Genomic DNA, 22,407 nt, shown 5'->3' with positions numbered 1-22,407 from the left:
TCATTGTTAGCCTAGATTAGGCAGGAAGAGCAGGGAGGAACGGCCATTATCATGTGACCGACGTTCTTATTATTTGGTGTCCTCAGGCTGGAGAGTGAATCAGCATCTACAGTTCCAACACAGACTATGAGTGGGAAATGAAGAGAGAGGAGAGAGACAAGTGAGGTTGTGCCGAGGCGGTTTTAGACTGAATGACTCAACGTTTTGATGAGGTAACACTGAGGCGAGACCAACTCATGAAGAATACATTTAAATTTACTCTAGTTCTCTGTTCGGCTGGGATTCGGCCGTAGGGAGTCATTACAACAGCACGACTCCAAGTGTGATATTGCTTTTATGGAACAGTTCAATAAACAAGTAATTACAATCAAGTAACTTACATTTCAGACTAATTTGGCTGGATTCTATATTTTGTTTCTGCTAAAAAAAAAAAAAAAAAAAATTAAATAAACTTTTGTATGATTTAAGATACATGGGAGTTTAGAAGTGACAGTCTATCTCAGTTTCTCTCAACATGGAAAATGTACATTCCTAAAAGAACAATTTTGCAGGATTCTGTCAGAACAGTGGTATCTCACTGTTTATGTTTTTCAGCATTTCATGATGAGCAGAACGAAAACAAAAAAAATGGAAATGAATAAAATGAACAGGAACAAACAAAAACGAAATCAAACTATCTGAACAGAAACACTTATTTGAAATTAGCATTAACCGGTTAATAACATTATTTTATCGTTGTGTTTAAAGGTGGTATCAGCGATTTCAGGCCCAAACATAAATGTTCACATTCGATCTAATCTTTCCTAACGATCCGCTAGCTGCCCGCCCCATAAGCATGCCGTCAAAAAAATGTGTCTCTGTAGGCAGCCTAGGCTCTGAGATCTGCACACAAAAACAATTGGTTTCACAACAACTCAAAACCAAAATAAATAGTGTTCCAACCAATCACCGACAGGGGTGGGTGTTGTGAGGTTTTCGCGTGCAGCCGTCATAGGCAGCCGTGCACGAGTGCAAAACCTCACAACACCCACCCCTGTCGGTGATTGGTTGGAACACTATTTATTTTGGTTTTGAGTTGTTGTGAAACCAATTGTTTTTGTGTGCAGATCTCAGAGCCTAGGCTGCCTACAGAGACACATTTTTTTGACGGCATGCTTATGGGGCGGGCAGCTAGCGGATCGTTAGGAAAGATTAGATCGAATGTGATCATTTATGTTTGGGCCTGAAATCGCTGATACCACCTTTAAGATTTTAATTTGCCAGTCAACCAATCTTGAATTCATATAGTATGGCCTATGCAAATGTGATGTTGACATCCAACCTGAGTGAAATGCCCACGCTCGGCTGTCAAGTCGTCCTATCTAAGTAGCAAGGCAGTGTGCTGGCATTTGATGTTGGATCGCAAGAATTTATTCGATGATATGTTACCATGGTGTTTTGAAACCAGTGAAAAAAGCAGGTTAGTGTTAGTGTTAAAAAAAGAAAAGGCAGGCATATTTTTTAAATGACACCATGTTGTCAAAGTTAGTATTGTGACTATGCATGGTCAGACACTTGTGTGTGTCGTTATATTGTTAACATTTTTCCAAAATCAAGCTCAAATGGTGTTTACGAGGTTTTTCACCAGCGAATGTATCGCATTAAAGGGTTAGTTCACCCAAAAATGAAAATTCTGTCAGCCATTATCAATCCAGTAATTAGCAATCCAATAAACTCAAACCCTCATGTTGTTCCAACCCCGTAAGACTTTCGTTTATCTTCAGAACACAAATTAAGATATTTTTGATTAAATCTGAGAGCTGTCTCACTCCTTCATAGGCTGCTTGGTAATTGATATCTTCCAGCCCAGAAAGGTTAGTAAAGACATCGTTAAAATAGTCCAAGTGACTACAGTGGCTCAACCTTAAGTTTATCAAGCGACGAGAATACTTTTTGTGCGCAAAAAAACCTAAAATAATGATTCAACTATTCATTTTCTTCCGTGTGGGCCTCTGATGTGAGTTCACGAGAGCACCACGACACATGCGCGAGAACTGAGAAGAACAGTTTTCAACATTGATGATAATAAGAAATGCACAAAATCAGCATATTAGAATGATTTCTGAAGGATCATGTGATACTGAAGACTGGAGTAATGGCTGCTAAAAATTCTGCTTTGCATCACAGGAATAAATTACATTTTAAAATGTATTCAAAGAGAAAAGAGTTTTAAACTGTAATACGATTTCCCAATTTTCCTGTAATAAGCCTTTAAAATTCTCACGACCCCCAACTTTTTAATGGTAGTGTACATGAAGAAAGAGAGCAAGAAAGAAAGGAGATATGCATCACACTGGTTAGTGCCCGGCCTTGAGCTTTAAATATCTCATCTGCATTAATTATGCATTTTACCTCACAAAGACTACAAAGGAAAAATATCACCTGCTGGCACTACACATAAATATGAAACACTCATGCAGCCTTGTACTAGTGAAATGCACGTGTGTGTCTTCATTAAATGCGGTGATCAGGGTCATAGCTCTTACACAAAAGCAACTATTCAATTAAATGCATGCATAATGCTAACAGCAGGCCCTGCTCTATTAGCATGTAAAAGACCCTGAACTTATTGATCTATGGGATCTCACCTGTTCACCTGCAATTTTAATGCATCTATGACACATACAAATATGCCACTTGTATCCCCTTCGGCACCTCGATAACAGTCTCCTGGCAGGAGGTGATGTGTGCTGTGTATTGGCTTGGTGTTGCCCAAAAATAAAAATATATATTTCATATAATATAAATGCATAAAATTACTGTTTTTACTGTATTTTTGAATGAATATATGCAGCCTTTGTGAGCATAAGAGGCTTCTTTAAAAACTTTTTTTTTAATCCATCCCCAACTTTTGAAATTCAGTAAACAAAAATTCATAAAATCTTTATACTAAGATACTCCTCTTAATCACTTGCTAATTTCTGCCAAATGTTTGTAAACAGACTGCACACAAATACTAGCCTGCCCAAAGAATTTCAATTTCGCTACATCATTAAATACTTAAAATAGTTTAAATGATTTTTATTTTTTTTTTTAAACTTTCATCAAAAATGTTTTAATGTTTTGGGGAAACTAGGCTAGATGGTACATTTTAACATTCTGAATTTTTCATCATTCATAATTTATTATTTTTTCCAAAACAGAGGGCCTGGATATCCAGTTGCCCTTCATTGTAGGGTTGAAATCTTTTTTGCATGATCAAAATCTATCTGAGCACTCTGTAGGAACAGTCACAAAAGAGCAACGACAAAGACATGGTTTAAAGCGATTGGCTTTTTCGATTGAAGCGCGGGACTTCCTGACAGTCAGCTTGAAACATAATAAATCTCACTCAGCTCAGATTAGAGAAGTGGTTCTCAACAATGGAGCCTCCTCAAACTTTCAATGGAGCTGACTTAAAAGTAATTAAATTACATTTCTGGAATGAACTGGAATGAACTCTGTTTCTGTTAATGAAAAAAAAAACTGAAAACAAGCAACTGTGTCAAAATTTTAGCAGATATACTGGAAATATCTTAGCCAATATGGGGGTGGGTTGTCTTTGAATATTGTGTTGGTCAACAGGGTCAAAAATGTTGAAAACCATGGTGTATTATGGAGCAGGGACTCTGAAAACTTAATCCATCTTTAGGCTGGGAAGGGTCTCTCTCCCCCCAGCAGTCGACTGCACATCTGGATGTGCCGTATTCTACACGAGGTTGAGTAAATCAATGTATGGTCGAGTAATATGGAAATTCCTCCTCTCCAACTGCTCATAGTCCCCTGACAGCAGACTGTCACAAGAACAGCAGGGGGATGGAAAGATCTGAGCAAGAAATGCATGCACACACTCAAAAAGGACAAACACTAGTGTGATTAATATGTGGAGCTTTCCACATATACACACACTTACTCCAATGTCTCACACATGCACAACATGATTCTCAGGTGAACAGATGGCTTCCTATTTCATACAATAACAGACACAAATCCCAGAATCCTACACACAAACAAAGTACACTACACATGCATGTGTACCAAACAATAACAGCAGCAATTTCAGATCGGCAAACGCTGCGTGTTTCTTCTTTCATAATTTATTCATTGCTCAAATGGGAAAAAAGACTGAAACGTAAGCTTCATTTCCAAAGGGAAAAGAACGGAGGATGAGTGAGCGAGAAAGCAAGACAGGTGTTTGAAGGAAGTGAGACACTTTTCAACTCGATGAGCAACACAGAGCCAAAAAAACACATACAGGAACATGTTGCGGCACCACATGTGGAATCACACTTGGTGTATGGTGTTGTGTGGGCACTAACCCTGGAGAGAAAGCAGATGCTAGCATAGCCTAGCGCGCTAATGAGAGAAAGGGGAAATTATGTTGAGCATAGTAACAGTGGATGTTTTATTATATCTATGAACGTTTACAAATTCTGGACATGACGAAAAAAGACTGAGGTGTGTAAATGCAGAGATAATTTGTGCAGTTACCTTGCCTACTGGCCTTGAAAAGTACATGGGATAAAACACGCTCGAAAGAGAGAGAGAGCTAGCAGGGGGTTCGGTCAAGGTTTCTGATTGCATTCAGGGAGAGTCATGGCAAATGAAAACAATCGTGGCGCGGTTGCCTTCATTAGCGCAGGGAGAGAGCTTTTCATACTAATTCCACTTAAACCCTAATGAGCATCTCACTGATTTTTAATGAGAGACGGCCGGGCAGGACGAGATACTCGGGCAGTCGCTGCCCTCCGGAAACAGTCTACTGGGGTCACTGGAAAAACAAAATCGCAATCCAATAAACTCAAAGCACAAGCCAACTAGCTGCTGTTATGTTCAGACCCTCCAGGATCTCGAAAATTCTGGAAACTGCTGCAGGAGGAGAATTCAATCAAATAAAAGAGTCATTTTATTAATGTTTATTCTTCCCTAAAATACAATAAAATACAAAAAGATAAGGAGCTGGGATTTTGGTTGTTAAAGTGCTATAAACAATATTAGCCATTCTGGAACTTTTCACCGACTACTGAATTAGAGATAACCTCTCGTTCCCAAACCCAGCCTACAAAAATACCATCACACTGTTGAGAGCACTGCAATACAGATGGAGAGAAGCAGCAAGTCATCTCTGTAACACACAATGGTACCAAAATAGTGTTTTCACATGACAGCCTAACAACTGCTTATGAAGCTCAATATGGTACTTAACTTAAATGATCCGCTTCAGCTACCATGATCTCAACTTTTAGCTCGGCAAATATGGAACATCCAAAATGATCGACAGGAAGAAACCATCTTAGTTTGGATGGATGGATGAACGAAAGATAGATAGATGGATGGATAAATCAAAATAGTTATAAAACAAATATATTAAAAATGGTATTACTTGACCACTGTATGGTTACTCTTTTGGCGTAAGTCGGCTTGCGTAGGCCGTCAGCCGGAAGCCAGTTATTTTAGTTGATAAAGTTTTAAATATGGAGATTTTACTTACACTAACACATCGCTTCACTTCAGAAGGCCTTTATTAACCCCCGCAGAGCTGCGTGGAGCACTTTTATCATGGATGGATACACTTTTATGGACTTCAAAACAGAAACGGCCATTCACTGCCATTATAAAGCTTGGAAGAACCAGGACATTTTTTAATATAACTCCGATAGTATTCGTCTGAAAGAAGAATGTTATATACACCTAGGATGGCTTGATGGTGAATAAATCATGGGGTAAATTTCATTTTTGGCTGATTTCAAGTAGAGCACCTTTAAGAATAATATTGTGTAACTTGTAAATTCCCTTCCTGAGTTTTATGTGACTGTGATGGTGAAGGTTATTTAAGTAACAGCTGAGTTACATTTTGATTCGTACCTTTTCTACAGTAATGACAGACAGTAGACATGATCTTGTGAACAGGCATGACCCCTATGGAATTAACTGTCCAGACAGAATCACATCCATTCATTTATGAGCAGCATATCATAATAACAAGCCTCCATCAAAAACTGATCCTATTGTAGTACTATTCCTGAGAATGTTATAGACCATCTGCTGTACATTTCTGGCCAAAAGAGACCACCGGAGTCTCGAAAATATTTTGGTCCTTAGATTTGGCTCTAGTATATGGGATTTTATCATCCGAGTCTGATCACTTAGAAAACAATATCACAACAATACCTCAAACATGCCCCACGATGTAAGGTTTTACTCATTCTGTAGCACAAACAGTGCAGAGTGAGTTACGTGCTACAGTTTAATACCTTGAGTTAAGTGTTTGTTTAAATCCCAAACCCTGAAGTATGAACAACAGTGATGCATGTCTTAGCAAACACCACTAATAAAATAAAGACTTCCAGTAATGGCTGTGGAGAGCAGGCAGTTTTCATTTGCTAAAGGAGAGCTCATCAAGGCTGCATTTATTTGATCAAATATATTCAGTAAAACAAAAAGTAATATTGTAAAAAATTATTACAATTTAAAATAACATTTTATTTATTTATTTGAAATATACTTTTGTAACAATGTAAAGGTCTTTAAATGTCACTTCAGATCAATTTCATTTATTCACACAAAAAAAATCTTAAATGACCCCACACGTCTGAACAGAAGTATCTCTATAAATCAAATCCAGGTAGGTATTTAAACCAAATAAAAATTTTTTTTTGCAAACTTACAATAGGACGATTTGCTGATTCTCTCTTTTAAAAAAGGAAGTGGATGCTACAAACACTGAGATTAATAGCAAATGAACACTAAATGATCACTTCTATTAAAATCATTTAATCAGTCGGCCAAGGCTGTTTATTTGTTGCCATCGATACTGAGGTTGGTACCAAAGGCTGGTATCATACCAACGCCAAAGTATTGGTATCAATCCAACCCTACAGCAGACAGATGGAGCAATAGCTACAGCCAACTGAATTTACTTGGTTCTACATCATCTCAGCCTGGCAAACACACAAACATCTCTGAATGTTTTTATGCAGCTAAACAAACCATCATACATAACGAAAGACGTTCACCTTTCTCTCGTGCCGACAGGATGTTGTCTGAAGGCTGTTTAAGTGTCAGACTCGCTATAAATCCCTTCATTGTTTCACACATGAAGCCAGACTGCCATTTTAATCAGTCTACATTGACCTGGGGTCAGTGCTGGTTTCTCTCTCTGGTTTTTCCTTTTTCACACTCCCTAAAACACACAGTGCTCTGGCGATCTGAACATGTGACTCACAGGCTATGGATCAGGAGAGGTCATGCTGGGGGGCATGACAAAAGCGACACAATCACACACACAGTTGTGGAGGTTCAGGAGAGGCTATGAATATCATTGTAAGGTCCTCGGCTTGGCTGATTTTAACATAAGCCAGCAAGCACCTTTGATGGCAAAGGAAATATGTATGGAGATTAACTCACAGCGACAGACAAATGAAGGTTGTCGAGGGGGAAAATATGTATCAGATGCCACAAGGCAGGCACCCCTGTTCACCGCAGGAGCGCTTTTAGAGACGTGCATGGCATCTCATTCAGCCATTCAGGGATGACCAAATTAAGGTTTGATAGATAGCTAGCTGTGGAATGATGTTTGCACTCAACAGAGAAAAACCGGAGCAGGCAGACTTGTCTTACTCTTAAAGGTGCAGTGTGTCATTTCTAAGAGCCAAACAAGCCAAAATTCATTCTTCTACTCTCACACACATACATTCTCCTTTGAAATGCATACATTTCCGCTCTCACACTTATACATTCTACTCTCACACACATACATTCTCCTTTCACATATATACATTTTACTCTTATGCAAATGTATTCAAAGTATGCATTATAAATAATAAATGTAAGAAGAAAATGTATGTCTGAAAAAGAATAAGAGAATAATACATATGTGTGAGAGAGAGTATAATGAAAACGGAAGGCAGGTCTGGCACGATCGAGGTCACCGGACTGCAGTCAAGCCAGCCGTGATTTGAAAATACATGGTCAAGGCAGCTGCCAAAAAAATGGGTGTGCACCTATTACTATGATTACGGTAAATTCAGGAACAGCAGCGAGAGAACTTTTCTCATCCGACTAGCTACTTAGGCGGATATCCGCGGCCGCACTGTCGGATGTCGCGCGGGAGATCGCGACTTGACAATGTTTAAAAGAGATTCATTTTCAGTGCACTCAATGTTTTTGTAAAGAGAGTTTACAGTTATAAAGTTAAATAGCTACGTAAAGTGCTTGTATAGAGTTGGTGTATGTTAACTGAGCTTTATCTGATTACTAAAATGTTAATGTCAGTATTGTTTTATTTGCTGGAATACACTTTTTCATTTTCTGTGACCACAGTATCAGATAAATGTGTAGTGTGAGTTTATTGAAAGAGCATTTCACTTTTTGACATGAAGTCACACTGCCAGCTATTTCAACACTGTGAAACAAAAACAAATTTACTGTTGTCTTTGTTGAATTTGCAGATTGTACAGTGTGTGACAGAAATAAAAATTATATGTGCCACCAGAAAAACAGCCTCTTCTGTGTGTGCAACAGGACATAACTGTTCTCAGACCTGATTCCTTGTCTGGATCCATGAGCAGTCCGCACTACATTTAGACATCCATTTAAGGACTCCAATGTATTTACTGCTGCTCTATTTCTTGAATCCTCAACAAATCTTGAGACTGACAGAAATCCACATAGGGTTTGAATGTGATCACAGAGTTCTCAATGCAGCCTATCATGCACAAAATAATCTGTTTCTCTTTACAGTTGGTCAATACATTCCAGCACATTATTAAAAAATTGTCTGATTTCATGTTTATTGCTACTTACTCCAAAAAGTAAAAACTGTACTGAAAGGAGAATGTATGAGTGTGACAGTAGAAATGTATGTATGTGAAAGGAGAATGAATGTGAAAGTAGAAATGTATGTATGTGAAAGGAGAATGTATGAGTGCAACAGTAGAAATGTTTGTATGTGAAAGGAGAATGAATGTGAAAGTAGAAATGTATGTATGTTAAAGGAGAATGTATGAGTGTAACAGTAGAAATGTATGTATGTGAAAGGAGAATGTATGTGTGACAGCTGAAGAATGGATTTTGGCTTGTGCGGCCCCTCATACATTTCTGAGCCGCCGCTAAAATATAAAATATATAATATATATATATATATATATATATATATATATAAAAAACATTTTAACGGCGTACATTTTTTTTTAGCATTGATTTCTAAATTTTTCACATGCTGTTGCAACAACTAGTAACGTTAGAAAAACTACAACACCACACCGGATCTAGCTAGACCGGAAACAAAACAACAGGCACGCTGCACACACTTGTTTGGGCTTGCAAGCCGGCCAAAGAGTAGAAGGCTAAAGGGGGTCGCACACCGGACGAGAAGCGCAGCGCCGCATCTTTAAAATTCGAACACATTATCTCTATCAGTGTACACACACCGGCGGCGCCATTCGGCGTCTGTCCGCGGCGCCCAGCTACTATGTAATGTAATATTGATCCTTAACATGGTGAAAAGCCTAATATAACTTTTCACTGTGGCATAATTCTGAAGTTGTGTTCATTTAAGCCTCAACAATGGTCCTTTTGGTCACAACATGTGATTTTTGACACTATAGTGATAGCGACCTGTTTCTTCAAGCATCTTGGAGACGTTCCCGCAGTTCTTCTGGATTTAGTCTGTCTCAGTTTTTTCTGTTTCTTCATGTAATCACAGACGGACTCGATGATGGTGAGATCAGATCAGATCTGTCAGACTCCTTGTGCATACACAGATCTCACTGGATTATTACAATTAATGGCAAAAAGAATGTTTGGAAATGTAAACTGATATTTCCTACTGACACACTACAGCAAAGGATATAAATAACTGACTTAAAACCATTTTTTTGGGGGGGGGGGGGGGGGGGAGTGGGGTATTAACATGCCTAAGACTTTTGCACAGTATTGTATATATACTGACTTCACCCTGTGCTGCAATATACATTTAGTTTTACGTTCATTTACAAAAATCAGCTGCGTGGATGAAAACTGCTGATGTTATCGGATTTTCAGGAGATATTCTCAACTCATTCAGTTAACGGACGCTCTGAGGTAAAGTGTTCAGACTGCAGACTTAGCAACGATTGTATTTAATTGTACAGTACAATCATAACATAGTACAGACATTATCTTAATTCCATGATGTCCTTAAACATAACAATATTGCTGGCCATAAACTGAGAAAGTGCGCGTCCGGTGTGCGATACCTCGAGTTGCGCTGCGCTTCTCGTCCGGTGTGCGATGTTTTGACGCTACTTTTGCGTCATCGAAGGGTAACGCCCCTTTTTGGGGGAAAACAAACGGATTCCCCTAAGAACAGAACTCGCTCGCTCTAGACCTGCAAAGTTTCTTGATAGCAAAAATCGCACAAACATACACTCTCTTTGCCGGCCGAGGACCGTGAGCGGTATTTAAAGAAGCTACTGGATAGGGAGTTACAGAGGTGTCCCTTTGAAATGGTCGAAAACTGGATTAATGACCCCACGCAGTGGCCAAATATGGACTATTATTCAGACATCTACCACTATCTCGTGGAATCACCAAGTAAGTTAACGTTAGCCTATTTTTTTTTTTGTCATTAACACACTCACAGTATGACAAACTAGACGATTGAGGCCATGTCAAGAGGAGTCGGTGGTTTACTTGGATCATATTTCACTTGATTTAAGCTATTGACAGTTTTGTTGTCGACTAGCTATACTAGTAAGAAACCCTCAAACACTGTACAGAACAATCATGTCAGATGCTAAAAACATAAATAGTCCGTACCTTAAGTGGGGTAGAGACAATGAAAAACATGCCCCATACATAGGTCCCATACATATTTTGCCGTACACTGTAAACCTTTTTACAACTTTTAAAGTCCTTGCACTTTCTAGACACTTAGCAGAAACCAGCCAAGTCCACTTTAGTCCTAGCCTGCCACTATTTCAACAGTAAAATCAGTTAACAGCCAAGGTAGCGTGCCTAGTGAGAGCTAACGTTAATCACGTAGCTGCTATAGCAGCTTCGTCTTTCTAACTAGTAAGTTATAGCTAGTCGACAACAAAACTATGTCAATAGCTTAAATCAAGTGAAATATGATCCAAGTAAACCACCGACTCCTCTTGACATGGCCTCATCGTCTAGTTTGTCATACTGTGAGTGTGTTAATGACAAAAAAAAATAAAAAAAATAGGCTACTTACTTGGTGATTCCACGAGATAGTGATAGATGTCTGAATAGTCCAAAGAGAGTGTATGTTTGTGCGATTTTTGCTATCAAGAAACTTTGCAGGTCTAGAGCGAGCGAGTTCTGTTCTTAGGGGAATCCGTTTGTTTTCCCCCAAAAAGGGGCGTTACCCTTCGATGACGCAAAAGTAGCGTTGGTCTATAGATGCCAACAAGATTCTGAATGGAAAGTTTACTTTTAAAAAGTTGCCAAATGGTTCCATTGACAAGACCAAAGTGATCTGTGTGTTTTGTCGTTGTCAACTGAGCTATCACCACAGCACGTCCAGTCTGAAATACCACTTGACGCGAATGCGAATTCTCTGATGCGATTATTTGCTCCAAGTGTGAATAGTGTGAAATTGAACACTACAGTATATGCCAATGTTGTTTTCAATAAAAAACATTTGCACAAAACAAGCCGATCCACTTTTCCATGTTGATAAGAGCATTAAAATGAGAAGAAAAAAAAATTGGGACATTTAGAATAGATAAAAATGTGCGATTAATTGAGATTAACTGCGAGTTAACTATGACATTAATGCGATTAATCGTGATTAAATATTTTAATCGTTTGACAGCACTAATATATATAAATATATATATATATATATATAAATTATTAAAATAATTAAAATTGTTTATAATGCACATACCTACATGCCTACATACATACATGCCTACACACATAAATACCAACATACCTACATGCCTACATACATAAATACCTACATGCCTACATGCCTGCATGCCTACATACATACATACATGCCTACACGCATAAATACCTACATACATAAATACCTACATGCCTACACGCATAAATACCTACATACCTACATACATAAATACCTACATGCCTGCATGCCTACATACATAAATACCTACATGCCTACACGCATAAATACCTACATACCTACATACATAAATACCTACATGCCTGCATGCCTACATACATAAATACCTACATGCCTGCATGCCTACATACATACATACTAGGGCTGCACGATTATGACAAAAATCATAATTGTCGATTATTCCCTTGAAATTGTAATTGCGATTATTAATTACGATTATCACAATTTACATTGAATATATATATATATAGGCATATTATTATATATGTTTACTTAAAAATTGTGAACACACACACTGTCCCCCTTTACTTAACATACACATAAATTGTAAGAATATGACTAATAGTAAAGACTACTAATAAATAAACATTAGGCCTATGCTACAGCTATTAAATAGCAGTCCCAAACTAGCTTTTGTAAATACAATCTTGGTATGAGCCACCACAGTCATTTATATAAAAAATAACTTTTTTTTTTTTGTGAAAATAAAGTGGCATTTGGGGGTTAATATTAAAACGACAGTTACCATGGTGATACACAATACTAACAAGAACTGTTAATGAAACATGAAAACTGCTCCTGGTGAATAGAATGAAAATCATACCTGCATGCAAATCCTTCTCAGCTAACACACGACGTACCAGTAACGTGATTTATTGGTATTTTACTTTTATTTTGTGACTTACCAATTTACAACGTAACAACGTTGCATGCTCGTAGTTTCCTTTGCATTTTTATACACAGCGCGCGTCGCCGCATTTGCGCGTGCAATTTAAGAGTGTGCGCTTACGAACACAGTAGCCTATAACGGCTGACATGACAGGAACGTTCGTTTTTCTGAGGTGAAAGACTTTTTATTTCAGCGTACACATACGTCGCTGCCTGGTAGTTCCTTCCTATTGTGCTGGGTTTTCTGAAGTAGCTGTGATTTGCCTCTCATTACATGCTCTAAATGCACGCAGAGTGGATTTTTTTTTTTTTTTTTGTAATCGCGGCTTTGGACGATTACGTAATCGTGGCATCCATAATCGTAATCGCGATTAGAAATTCGATTAATTGTGCAGCCCTAATACATACATGCCTACATACATAAATACATACATACATACATACATCTGTGCATTAAAAGATTTTAATGCACGACGTGGAGGCAAAGAACCGCCCGATGCAAAAAGCAATACCATGGTCATTTGCCAGCATTATCAACTTAAAGCTGTTATTGATGTTTGCAGCACAATATTTAATCGGAACGGTAAAATTGACAGTTATTTTCGTCAATTACGTCTCGTTAGAGCAAACATTCTGCCCGCTTTGAATCAGACACAGAGATAAAGAATCAGACACAGAGATAAAGTAATGCGGTAAGATCACATTTATTTGAATGAAAAAATACCCGCAGGTGTGTCCATATCATCAAATCTGGCCCCGTTTCTGTTTTCAAACAGATTTTCCAGACACAAGCTAAACCTGCAAATATTTATTATTATTATTATTATTATTATTATTATTGAAAAACACAACAACTAGAAAAACACAAAATTTGGCTTTTACATTTTGCTTTGAAACCAAATCTTCCGCCATCGTCTTGTCAGTCAGCTCCTCACTCTCATGATAAATGAAATCTGACTCCTGCTGCTGATCTGTGCAGTGACTCTCTTTCGGCTCACACTGCATTGAGCAGACCTGTTCAGTTTTTAACTGTAGTGTCTGTTCTCCAACTGAATTAAATTCATTATTTTTTTTTACTATAGAACAATCAAAACACAAGTAACAGATTATCGCAGAAACCCTAAACATGAGATATTACACATATTAAAAAGCCAATTAAATAACACAGACATCCTACTAACCCTTTGTGCCCCCTTAGGGGGCAGTTTGAAAACCTCAGGGCTAAGGTATCGATTTAGTATTGATACAGTATGAACCTCTGGTACCTTGGTTTCAAAGACAAAGTTAATCTCAATCCAGTCTGACAGCAGACAGAGGGACATCCACTACAGCAAACTGAATGTAGTTTGTTCTATATTAGTGCACTGGTTTTGTGTGTGGAGGTTCACGTTCACACATGAGCTGTCACGTATGGCCACAGGCACCAGCCCCAAAGGCACAAAGCTGCTGAACTGCCCTGTCAGGATCTTTCCCTCCATTCCTTCATCTTTCACACTTTTGCCTTCATCTCATCTCATCCCTCTCCCCCTGGGAACGGTGTGAGACTGCTCTAGAACAGGAGGTGCCCCTGCAGTGTTAACTCAGTCTCTCTTAATGCTTAGTCGTGTTCCAGGAGTTACAAAGACAGTGAATATTCTTGACTCGGTGGAGCAGAAAGGGGAGAGATTGCAGCAGGACTTCCAAAGGCCACTGCATTTTTCAATCTTCTCCACTGTGACCCACAATTCAAACAACATACCACCACACATAGTTGAGACAGATAGCAAGAAAGTAGGATAGTAGACTAGTGGGGTTGTGAGACAAAAAAAAGTGCAGGCTGGTTCTGAAGCATGCAAATGTTAAATGCAAATAAAATGCAACTAATCATATAATGGTGCACAGCTAGGACAGCAAAATATACAACATTTAAACAAATGCAAAAAATACAAACATTTGTCATGTCCATTTTAGCTGACTACAAAGGCTGTTCATCCAACCAAACTCTACAGTATTTTGGTGCAAATTATCTGTCACTTTGTAATACGTCAAATAATAATACAATAAACTGCCCAGTGTGTGTTAAACTGATGGAAAAAACACTTGTATTTACACAATGGTCAATCATGACTCATATTTCTGACTCTAAATTCTGATTTGATCAGCAGTACCTGCCCACTTTGCACAGCTACAGTGAGTTGTTCAAAATCTTTCTTTTTAGTAAACTCTGTGTACACAAACAATGTTCTCAATGCTCAAGTTCATGTGTAAAGCCTCTGGTGATACTTCGAGCAAAGTTTCATGTTGTGTCGAGCCTTCTTAGTGTTTTAAAAAAAGCGATTTTTGATGCTATCATAGAAGTGCCCCAAGCACTCCCATTCAAAAGGCAATTTGACCGAAAACGAAAATACGGTCAAACTTAAAAGTGGCGTTTCAATTCTAATTATGCTTTTAAACGAAAGTTTAAATTTGCATTTTGGCGAGAGTTACCCTTTAAGGGTGCTTTAACACTGGCAGTTTAGTTCGAAACGGGGTACAGTTCCCGTGAAAAGTTGTTAAAATGGAAGCTGTCATGAGGACCAGGAGCACACCAGGGTACCGAACCAAAGATTACCTGTAGATCTGAGTTCAGTTGTACTGGAACTGTGGCATGATTTGATTGAATATAGAACTGCACGATTAATCGTTAAAAGATTGCAATCTCGATTCAAACACCTACGCAATCTCATCTCAAATACAATAGAGCAAAGACACAAATAAATTAAACAGTGCTTTTCAGATTTTTCAGGTATCTAACAGTAGTTTTTAGATACATAAATTGAATAAAGTAATCCAGGGTTCGTACAGATACTGTAAAATGAAACTCCAGGACTTAAAAGGACTTAAAGCACTACTTTTTTGGGTTTTCAATCAGAGATCTGACCTTATCAAACAATATCTTTATCATCTTTCAAATTCTTAAAAAGTTAAAAAGATAAATAAAAATATAATAATAAAGTGCAGCACATGCAAAGTATATGCATGAATGTGGCAACTTTAACAATTGAAAGGATTCTATGAAAAAGATATCACTTTCCTTATTCAAACTGATTTTTTTTTTCATGAATATATGATTGACCTGAAGAATGAAAGCTGTATCATATACTTGGATATTTATATGAGCAATATCACGCTCATAGCCATGCAAAATGTCTTTATATCTATATGAGACAGGCTGTAGCGTTAATTTTGCTTAAAGTACTTCAAGCACTTTAAGCACCTTGTACAAACCCTGGTAATCAAATGTAAAATAACACTGCATATAATCTTCACTGTATAAATTAAAGATGAATCATTATTGAAGTTATAAAAGCTATTCAATTAAGAGCAGTGAGTTATTTCTTGTCTTTTGTTGTTTTATTAACACTGAAAACACAGACAGCAATATTAGGCTGCTGTCACTTTAATACAATGCATGGATCCAGTACACTGATACTGTACACATCACATGCGTTGTCTTTCTCGACTGTTTACGTTCACTTAAGCCATAACTATGTTTGCTAGGATACTTGCCAAGACAGGCATGTTGACATCATTTGTGAGTGAATTTGTCCATTCAAGCGCAAGACTTGAAAAAGAAATCAATATTTGCACGCTGTCTGACACGAGGCTTTCCCTGTGCATGCTTCACACACAAATCTTCTCACAGCATGCAAGTTGAGTTCTCATTTGCAACTTCTTGAGCTTGAATGTTTAAATTGGCAAGGCTTAAATACAAATTTTGTTTAAAAACTGATAGCAACGTGCTGTTCAGGTCTCACCTGCGCTAGCGCTCTCAACACCTGGGTGATGATGAGGAAATGACTGGTCATATTAGAACATACGGCACTCGCATTGAACGCAGTTTAGGGGAAGCCAGAATGCGTATCCACTGACAGAAACATACATTAGCCTAACTCTGTCTGTCTGTTTTACGTGTTGCTATTTTCAACAAACCATATTATAGATGCGTCGTCAGATTTAAGATGAACCGTGGATGGAGAACGGTACGGTTCGAATTTTTACTGGGAACAATCACGCTCGGACTCAGACGGCAGCAATCGTGCCCAGGTAAAAAGCACCCTAAGACAACAGTTAACTAGCCATTCATACAACCTATCGTCTAGTTTTGCATACTCCTAGTTGAGAGCCACTTGTGCAGGACAACAGAGCATGAAGGATAAGGAGCCATACAGAGAGAGAGAGAGAGAGTAAGATTGCGAGAGACACTACTGAAGAAAAAGCACAGCACTCTGCCCTCTCCGTGACTCTTTCTCCACTCTCACTCAGGGCCATCCAGCCTCGCACTACCGCCTGTCAATCAAGTACCACCATTGTGCTCTCTGACTGCTAGACGACAATAATACACATTCCCAAAAGCCTCACACAATCTTTTTTTTTCTCTCACACTCGACTGCCAATTTCTTATCCCTTTTTTCCCTGCGTTTGTTTTCTGCGCTACAATCCCAGATGACCCCAAACTGCGCTTCAGGGTAGGGGAAGGTGTGTGTGACTGCGAGTGGTTATGAAGTGTAGCCCGAAGGAAAGCAAGGTGCCTGGATTGAGAGGATCATTACACAAGTACAAATGTTAGATGCCTGTTCAAGTTTTTTTGTTTTTTTCTTGTGCTGCAGAGTTGTGAATGTGCACTGTGTCGACTAGACGAAAATTTGAAATTATTGCTGCTGTGGCTATTTCAGCACATCTATGAAGTGTTTGCTTGTTTGCTCAACATCTCTGCAGTACAGAGAGATTAAGTCAAGCCTGCAATATCTGTTACTCTACGTGTCCACTGGCGCAGAAGAAACCCGCTCGATACCGCTCAAAGCACTAGAGATCAGACACTCGGGGGTTTGTCTGTGAAATGAACAGCAGTGTGGTCGTTTCCGTGCGGGCAATTGCATTCAATACATCTTCAATGAAGTCATCCTATTTATATGCGAAAGACTATAGCTTGAAAAATGCTAACTTAATTTCTGAATGCCAAAAGTATCCATGTGGTGGCAATTTAATAATTTTTTTGATTATGATATTCTTTTGACAATCATAATTTAGAACACATCATAAACAATGCATCATATATACACAAACACACAACACTGGTCAAAAGTTTGGGGTCAATAAGATTTATTTTTTGTTAAAAAAATTAATGAAGCAAGGACACTTTAAATTATGAAAATTAACCGTTGAAATTTATATCATCATTTTCACAAAATATTAAGCAGCATAATGGTTTTCAACATTGATAATAATAAGAATTGTTTCTTCAGAACTAGGGGTGTAACAATATATCGTGTCACAATATATCGCAATACAAAAATGCAACAATATGTATCGTGGATAGTGACAATATGTATTGTGTATCGTTCACCCAAGAAAAAGTTACTGTGTGAGGAAAAAATTCAAGTTTTCAGAGTTTTAGTGTCAGTACTACATTAAACTAAAATATATAATGTTGAATATAATGTATAATAATGCAATGGGGGAATATTGTGGGTCCTGAAAATGCCAAATGTCTTATGTTACCAGTAAAAAGTGTCCTACATTATTTTAAATATATCTAGTCAGTGACAGAGTGCAAGCATATTTGTCTAAAACTAATTCTGTATTTTCCGCTTCAGAATCATGAATATTTTTATTCTGGTGTCACTATTGTCCTGTGCATTGGGTTTCCAGCACCAAGTCCAAGCCAATCATTTACACACACAATGTAATATCAATTTTAGCATTTTAATCAACAGTTAATTTTTTGTTAACCTTTTATCACATGTCTTGGAGTATCGCAATTATATCGTATCGTGAGTTCAGTATCGTGATATGTATCAAATCGTGACATGAGAGTATCGTTACACCCCTATTCAGAACCAAATCAGCATATTAGAATGATTAGCGAAGGATCATGTGACACTGAAGACTGGAACAATGATAATGAAATTTCAACTTTGCCATCAGAGAAATAAAATACACTTTAAAATATTAAAATAGAAAGGTTATTTTAAATTGTAATGATATTTCACAAGTTTTACTGCATTTTTGATCAAATAAAATGCAGTCTTGGTGAACAGAAGAGAGTTCTTTCAAAAACATTTTTTTTTTTTAAAAAGCTTCTCGACCCCAACATTTTTATTTGTAGTGTGTACTGTGTATATATAAATATAAGCGTATAATAAATATATAATTATATTTTATTTATAGATTTCTTTTAAATCACAAAATGATATGCTGAATAAAATAATTTTGATCAATCTCATGATTTCCAATCAGTCTTTACAAAGCGGTCAAATTTGGTAAATGTTAACTTTTTTTTAACATACTTTTCTACAAAAGCCCTGGAATCTATTTAGTATCAATGTAACACACTTTTGTCAACTCAACCTCATTCTAGCCACAAAGAGAACATGCAAACTAAACTTGAAATTTGATTAAATAATATTAATATGTCAATGTGATTTCAGCACCAGAAACGCCACTGTCTACATAACTTTATTCGCATTAAGTTTCTCAGCCATTTCACATTCACACCACCTTAAATCCACAATCCCCCACATGAGGTTTTTAACTAAAATGAACCCAGAGATTCCAGTGAACTAATTTCCTGCAAAAAGACGTATGAATATGCAAGACAAATTAAACTCAAGTGCCCAGAGTGTTTGATCTCACGAGAGACGGGACTGTGATCTTCCTTAAGGTCACTGTACACTGTCCTAACTCAAGTGTGATTCGCAAAAATGCAAGCATTGGAAATCAAGAAAACCAGAGAATCAAACCATTCATATTTGTACAGCCTTTTCCCACTGGGATCATATTTAATAAGCCCAGGAATATCAGGTACCTGCTTTTCAAACAGAACAACTTAAAATGATTCAAAAACACAGCTCTCATTAAAAAGGTAAATGGCTCCAGTCTATTTGGTCAGTTGATTGATTACAGAGGTATTCAGAGGTTGATTACCTTCTCAAAAACTGCTGGCTTGCTCCCTTTATCTGTGTCCTTTTCCCTCTTCTTCTCCTCCTTTTTCTTCTCTCTCTCTTTCTGTGTCAGAATGAGGAACAGAAAATATAATGTGTCAGGATAAACTGCACTCAGAGATATAGACACAAACACATCACGCACACACACACACACAAGAAATTGAACATGGAGAAAAAGTTCAGAGTCAGCCACAAGTCTGAGGTGACTTTAGGGCACAAGGCTTACCATTTTGCCTTGAGGCTTGTACTTTGACAGCGTAAAAATGGCTACCAAAGCTTAAAACACACACATGCTATATATTTAGTTTTCTACAACTATGGGAACATCACAGAAAAACTTCAACAGACAGAGATGACCTTCACAGTGTCATTTTCACCACATCTCAATTTATGTACTGTTTCTGATAATATTTTTTGTGGTGGAAGAGTATGCATATTAGGCGTGCTGTACAAAAGGAGGGCTTCGAGCTCGAAATTTGGCCCAAACCCAGCATACTCCCCCAATATTCCTGGCTGGGATAGAAACCAGCCGAGAGTGAGGAGTTGGGGTGGCGGAGGGATGCTGGAAAACTGTTGTAAGATGCCTATATCAGGCAGGTTGGACATACTATTATTGCAATCGGACCAAATGCAATGATTGGATGAAATTTTGTTGGTCCTGAGACATCCACAGAAGACATTTGTAATTTTGTTTATATTTAGACCACTTCTATTATTGATTGCTATCAGGAGGATGTGAAGAGAGTTTCAACCAGTATAACAAGAAAAACATTGCCCGCCCTACATTTAATATCAAGCACATCCTACTTTACAAAAGACACACGTTACATGATTTTACTGATTTGCAAATTAAGTTTGGGCTTTTAAGGAGGAACGAAAGTGCACAGCTAGAAAAAAAAAGTAATGGTAATTTTGAAATTGAATTGGAGAATTTTTTTTGTTGTTGTTGTTGTTAAGGCTAATTTAGAGTTAGCATTTTATGTATCTCTTAAATAGATTAAATATAATTTTACAACATTTTTTTTTTCTTTTCTTTTTTTTTCTTCATAGATCATGTTTTTTTTTTTTTATCTCACACATCCTCTTTACCAACACCATTTTGTCCTCAGAAACCAAGTGCACTAACTCCTAGCAAAATTGCTTGCCAAGATGGAAATGATTCCACAACAACTGAGGACAGTCATCATTTTTGGAAATTCATGTAAATAATTTTAACAAAATTGATAAAATAAACAAAAAGAAATAAGCAAATCATTTAAATATCTAAGTTTTAAACATGTTCACAAACAGAATTAGTATTATGATTTTTTTGTTTAAGAGATAACATGTATACATATACACACACACACATACAATTTTGGGAACAAGTGACTGGGGTTGAAGAAACACCCATATTCAGTTTTAACAAAGTGCACCGTTTGAAACTCCCAACACTATGGCGAAGTCAAACAATTGCATCATAAAGGTTTGGCCTTGATATCGAGCCATAAGCCCTCCTTTTCTCTCAGCGCAAATCAATTGCTGCTGCAAAAACGCTGAGCGAGAGGCTGGTTCAGGTGTGGGAGTAAAGGATCAGAGTGGGTTTTCTGCAGTCGTGGTGGTGTGTCTGACTGGCACTATGATTACCAGCAGAAGGAACAAATGGAGAACAGGCCTAGAGGAGAGGTGCGGATTGGCCGTTTGGAGCTCTTTATGGGCCCATTGATTATTCTATTTCCCCTCTGCATGCTGCCAGAGCTGTGCTATCGATTCCTTTCCACAGCAGAGCACAGAGGCATCTCAGTGTGCACTCCCCACACACACGATCAAATACAACCACAGCACTTTTTAACAATGGATGTGAACCCGTCAGTGTGATTTGTATAGGTTCTTTCCTCTTCCCCTTTGTTTGGTTTAAATTATCGTTCTTACAGGCTGTTATATAATCTGTTGCTAACTTGTCAATAGTCAGACGGTTCTGGTTGAGCAATTACATCCGCTTTACATGCTCCATTTTACAAATAGATTATGTATTGGAAATTGTAGCAGTAGGAAATTAAATAGTACTGGTATATGATTTTATTATATTTCTTAGATATTATAATATTACTTATAATTTATACAATAGGGCAATTCCACGCAAAACTGTCACATCCATAACGCCAACTAAATACAATGGCATTGTGCTGGCGTTATGGATGTGACAGTTTTGCGTGGAATTGCCCAATAATGACAATAATAGTTATTATAATTTTATAATAATTGTTGTTATAGTTCACAAATAATATCTATTATTTAGAATAATAATAATAATGGCCACCAACATTTTTGGTGCTTCTATGCTGTTGCCAAACTATCTTAACCAAACATGCTGGCTGACCAACTTGACCAGCTAAGATGTGCTAGTCTAGCACTAACCAACATAAACCAAGCTGGACATGGGGATTCGGGATTGCGTAACACATTATATCAAAGAACATTGATTCAGTGATTGATTAGCAGCATAGAAAGGGCTGTCCCAATTCGCATACTACTTTGTTGGTGATGTGAAAGTGCATTAAGAGTATATAGTAAAGATAGTTTTGTGATGAAATATCACCTCAAAAAATTGCATCTATACAGCATTTCAAAGAGGCCAGTAACCAATAGGTCTTAGTACAACATCGATTTTTCAAGTTC

The 22,407-nt window shown here is 37.6% G+C and overlaps 1 protein-coding gene across 2 annotated transcripts in view; it reads right to left on the bottom strand.

Moving 5' to 3' along the window:
* The window catches only part of smap1 (small ArfGAP 1), a 116,922-nt gene that overhangs the window by 43,780 nt on the left and 50,735 nt on the right, over nucleotides 1-22,407 (bottom strand). For both annotated transcript variants that reach the window (XM_079855775.1, XM_079855774.1), the window contains one exon: nucleotides 19,730-19,810. In XM_079855775.1, coding sequence (XP_079711901.1) covers nucleotides 19,730-19,810 — 81 coding nt within the window. The remainder of the gene's footprint in view (nucleotides 1-19,729; nucleotides 19,811-22,407) is intronic.

Source organism: Squalius cephalus (assembly GCF_949319135.1).
Source record: "Squalius cephalus genome assembly, chromosome: 21".
Classification (NCBI taxonomy): Eukaryota; Metazoa; Chordata; class Actinopteri; order Cypriniformes; family Leuciscidae; genus Squalius; species Squalius cephalus.
This window is presented reverse-complemented; position numbering and strand designations above follow the sequence as displayed.